General features: G+C 47.5%; 1 protein-coding gene across 1 annotated transcript; it reads right to left on the reverse strand.

The window, feature by feature from the left end:
- Positions 1-501: 501 nt before the first annotated feature.
- On the reverse strand, positions 502-4824 carry LOC147446939 (uncharacterized). The gene is made up of 2 exons (XM_086522875.1): positions 3470-4824; positions 502-3279 (listed from the first exon to the last, which is right to left on the reverse strand). The coding sequence occupies exon 2, from the start codon at positions 2472-2474 to the stop codon at positions 2064-2066; it is 411 nt and encodes a 136-aa protein (XP_086379001.1). The 5' UTR covers positions 2475-3279; positions 3470-4824; the 3' UTR covers positions 502-2063.
- Between the last annotated feature and the right edge of the window lie 394 nt (positions 4825-5218).

Here is a 5218-nt window from a genome sequence, read left to right on the forward strand (position 1 = left end):
TCAAGAAGGCTAGGCTCAATGAGATTGATGGCATAAAAAAGACATGCAAAAGATTTAGAAATGTGGATTGAAGAACTCGAAGATTTGGATTATTCTTTCAATATGGAGAACAAGACCACCATACTTTTGAATGCTCAAGCAAAGTGACCGATAAGGCAATACGTTGGAAAGGGGGAAATGGGAAAACCACCAGCACACTCAATGGATGCCTCTCTATAGCCCAGTGATCTCACAGCACCCCTATCCCCTATTTAACACACACATTGACTCACAACCTAGCAACGACTATTGTCCAAGCCCGGTCCCGACCATCCCAATCTACACACACCCAGTCACCCAAAATGCAAGCATCCTCATCACAAAGAAAGCATCTCGATGACCTCAAACACCTTGAGATCTTTGATCGACTAACCTCAAGTTTTCCTAGTAGCCTTCATCCTCAAAGCAAATACCACAATCATATGTAGAACATAGCAATTGACATACCCACACAATCACGAGAGCAAAAATGAACATGATAACATTTACACAGATAGAAAATTAATCCGACTAGCCTCAAAAAGTGTTCAATGATTCATGGAATTATGTAGAAATCGTCCTCCTTTAGTTTTGGATCAGACGAATCCCTCTTAGGCAGCTTTCAAGTTGACTCCATCTTCCAATATGCTTAGAGGTTGCCCTCCCCTTTACCTTAGCCTTTTGTAGCCCAAAACCTATTGTAGGGGTCCCCGTTGCCTGCAACCCATTGGCAGCTTTTTGTGAAGCTCCCCTTTCCCGGCCCTTCTTCTCACGCAGTCGAAGCCGACCCCTCTCCATCCAGTTGGCGTCATCATTCTCAGCAGCCCATGGCGGCACTTCCCTGCTACTACCCTTGCTTGACCTTGCTCATCACAAGGTGGGACACCTTGCTCCTCCCTGACGTTAACCAACTCTCCACCTCTGGTGCCCCTTGGAAACAAGGTCTCTGCATCAGCCCCTCCAAAAGAAGCGCCCCCCAGGCAGCCACCTCCTCTCTCCACTTCTGCAGTGCTGCCCTGTAGTCCTCACGTCTGTAGCCGGCCACACGGCCCCTCTGTCATCCTCGGCCACCTGCCCTATCATGCTCAGGCCCACCACAACACACTGCAGCGCCCCGTTTTTCCTCAGACCATCGTCATCTTCGGGCGGCCCTTCTTTTATGACGCTCCTTGCGTGCTCCCTGGTCTGGCCTTCCAACCCGCCCCGTCATGCATCACCCAAGTGGCACCCCTTTCTATGCTCGCGCTGCTCGTCGAGCGCAGACAGAGCCTTCTTTTCCTGTTAATAGCTCCAAGCTATTCTTTTTTAGGCCCTGCTTGGCGACCGATCCCACCCCACTTCGAAGTTTACTCGTTTTTATAAAAAGGTTCTTGGACTTGGGCTTTGTCCCCACCGAAAGCCACACCATTGTGTAGCTTTATCGATCGCAATGACTAGGCTGCCTCAAGCTTCATCTTGGTACCCTTCTCCTGATCCAATAACACCTTGAAATGACGAGCCCAAGAAAAAAACCGAGTCGTATAGCACCCCTGTAAATAGTCCAATCCGTAGAACTTCAGAACATATCATTGTGAGACCTACTTCAAAATGCCTTTGAGACCTGCCAAAGTCCAATACCCTCATCTTGCGTGATGCCATATTCCTGTTGTTGGCTTCTCCCTATGTCAACACAAACTGGGTGCACCATCATTGCCCACCCCCTCGTTGAGCATTCATGCTCAACCGTAGTATTATTTAGGTAAAAGAAGACTGCATATGATAGAATGATATAAAATAGGTAATATAGTGGCTCTAAAGATATGCTAGAGATAGAGAGAAAATCATATGCTAGTGCATCGCCCGCCACGGTCAAATGGAAAGCACACAGCTTCCCCAATCATAGGGTAGGCTCCACCTGGATCAAAAACAAAACAATGGTCGTGGCCATCCACCTGTAAAACATGCATATCCAAGCCTTCCTTTGCACTTATAGGCCAATAGATACGCCACCCTTCTAACCCTTGATAGCATGGAGCTTTCTCACCCTACATCCACAAGCCCTCGTGTCAATGAGAAGCATGCTTTCGATCACTTGAAGCACCTGTACCATAAGCAGTTATCCTGTCACCTGCTAGAGAACCCTCCATAGTATAGTCTTCTTCAAAAAAACCTCGCCACTGATACAAAGACACGTGTAAAGCGGCCTCCCATAACACGTGTATCCATAGCATCCCATAAAATAGCAAATCCCTACAATTGGCCTCCACCCACTGCATAGCCAAGCAAACCTGATTCCTTTGCAAACCTATATCCAAACCCTCTGTAAATGGCGCCAAGGCCACCTTTTCATACTCAAGAACATGACATGTTGAAGCATTAACCTGTTCTTCAAAGACCTCATCACCAACAAGACTGGCGGCACCTTCCTCTTTGCATGGAGCATCACTCTCATAGGCTGCACCTGTATCAGCTCCCATAGAGTCATCTGCTAGAGCTAACTCTCCACGGCTACACACAAACTCTGAAACCTGAAAGTACACCTCTACATGCTCACCAAGGCAAGGTTGCCGCACCCCTTGCACAGACGAATAACTTTGACATACCTCTGTTTCTGTTTCTAGCTCTTGCAAATAATCCTCGAATACCTGCTCTTCAATTAAGTTTGATGCACAATCAAGCCATACCTCTTCCTCCAATAGGGACTCACCATCACACGAAATTTGATAGGGCTGCTCGACTGGCAGATTCACACAAGGTGAAACACTATACTCCTGTTCGACCTTTAGCTAGCTCGTAGGCAACTCGCATACACTATTCATCACTTCATCCACATAAAAGACATCATAAGTTTCATACCTAGAGGACATGGACTCCGTCTCCCACATGCTATCTGTGTCCAAACTGTTGCTAGAGCTTTGAGAACTTTCGAACCCCTCTTCTGAGCTTGCCTGTTCTTGTCCCTCTCCTACCTTCCTCGTTGCTGGCTCTAGAACTGACACCTCTTCTTGAAGATCTTTTACCACCTCGCTCTCTTGAGGAAGACAACTGTGTGGCAGCCTGAATATACCTCTCTACCCCTGTTGAGCCCTGGTTGTCCCTTCTTCTAGCTCTTCTACCCTGGCATCAGCTTCACGTGCTTTGATCACATTCATATCAATAAAAAAAGGAGCTTTTACCTCTTGATGCTCATCAATCTATCTGGGTCTAGGTCCACTGGCTACCGTGACTGCCGGCGGTAGCAATCCTGCCTCCATCTTCTTCTTCATCTTCCGAATCTTTTCTCTGGCGACACTAAAAGCTTCGTCATAAGTGCTTGTATCTTCATACTGCACTCTCTCAGGAACATAGGGATGCAAGCAAGACAAAACCCTTTCGATCTTACATAATCCCAAATTGGTTGCTTGCGTAGCAGCCACAAAATCCCCCCAATAAGCTTAAATCTATGAACAAAAGCATCAAAATTTGCACTTACTTCCTTCTGCAAGTCTTTGAGCTTTGCATCTCCTTTTGAAGCCGACACCACCTTTCGATACCTTTGTAGAAAGTGCTCTCGAAAACCTGTCCAATTCTACTTGTGCACATCTTCTAAGCCATCGAACCAAACTTTTGCTTTACCTCGTAGCACCAAAGGTAGAGTCTAGAGATTTGCTTCATCACCTGGCATCTGCAATACTACTACCATAAATAGCTCAAAATTGGCAATCCACTCGTCAGCATCTTCATCTCCTTTGAACACTGGACCAAACTCCTGCTTCATCTTTGACTCAAGAACACCTTGTTAGGAAGCAATCAGTGGATCCTCAGTGGGGGCACCGCAAGATGGAAAGGGGGAAATGGAAAAACCACAAGCACACTGAATGGATGCCTCTATATAGCCCAGTGATCTCACAACACCCCTATCCCCTATTTAACACACACCTTGACTCACAACCTAGCAACAATTATTGTCCAAGCCCGGTCCCGACCATCCCAAACTACACACACCCAGTCACCCAAAATGCAAGCATCCTCATCACAAAGAAATCATCTCGATGCCCTCAAACACCTTGAGATCTTTGATCGACCAACGTCAAGCTTTTCTACTAGCCTTCATCCTCAAAGCAAATACCACAATCAAAATGTAGAACACAGCAATTGACATACCCACACAATCACGAGAGCAAAAATGAACATGATAACATCTACACAGATAGTAATCCAATCCGACTAGCATCAAAAAGTGTTGAATGATGGAATTATATAGAAATCTCCCTCCTTTCGTTTTGGATCATACCAATCCCTCTCAGGCAACTTTCAAGTTGACTCCATCTTCCAATATGCTTAGAGGTTGCCCTCCCCTTTACCTTAGCCTTATGCAGCCCAAAACCTATTGTCGAGGTCCCCCTTGCCTGCAACCCATCGGCAGCTTTTTGTGAAACTCTCTTTTCCTGGCCCTGCTCGTCATGCAGTCGAAGCCGACCCGTCTCCATCCAGTTGGCGTCATCATTCTCAGCAGCCCATGGCAGCACTATCTTGCAACTGCCCTTACTTGACCTTGCTCGCCACAAGGCGGCCCACCTTCCTCCGATTTGACTTCAACCAACTCACCACCTCTAGCGCCCCTTGCACACAAGGTCTCTGCATTAGCCCCTCCAAAAGCAGCGTCTCTCAGGGAGTCACCTCCTCTCTCCAATTCTGCAGCACTTCCCTGTAGCCCTCACGACTGTAGCTGGCCACCCGGCCCCTCTGTCATCCTCGGCCACCTGCCGTACCGTGCTCAGGCGTACCACATCACACTGCAGCGCCCCCTTTTTTGTGAGACCATCGCCATCTTCTGGCGGCCCTTCTTTTTACGACGCTCCTTCTGCGCTCCCTAGTCTGGCGTTCCAACCTGCCCCTTCCTGCATCTCCCAAGTGGCACCCTTTCTATGCTCGCGCTGCTTGTCGAGTGCAGACAGACTCTTTTTTTCCCGTCAGTAGCTCCAAGCTATTTTTTTTTGGGCCCTGCTTGGCAGCCGATCCCACCCCACTTCGAAGTTTACTCTTTTTTATAAAAAAAGTTCTTCTACTTGGGCTTTGTCCCCACCGAAAGCCCCGCCGTCGTGTAGCTTTATCGATCGCAATGACTAGGCTGGCTCAAGCTTCATCTTGGTACCCTTCTCCCGATCCAATAACACCTGGAAATGACAAGCCCAAAAAAAAAACCAAGCCGTATAGCACATCGAATCTATACTTCAGACAC

The sequence above is a fragment of the Adiantum capillus-veneris genome, chromosome 11, assembly GCF_014529385.1.
Source record: "Adiantum capillus-veneris isolate H3 chromosome 11, ASM1452938v2, whole genome shotgun sequence".
Classification (NCBI taxonomy): domain Eukaryota; kingdom Viridiplantae; phylum Streptophyta; class Polypodiopsida; order Polypodiales; family Pteridaceae; genus Adiantum; species Adiantum capillus-veneris.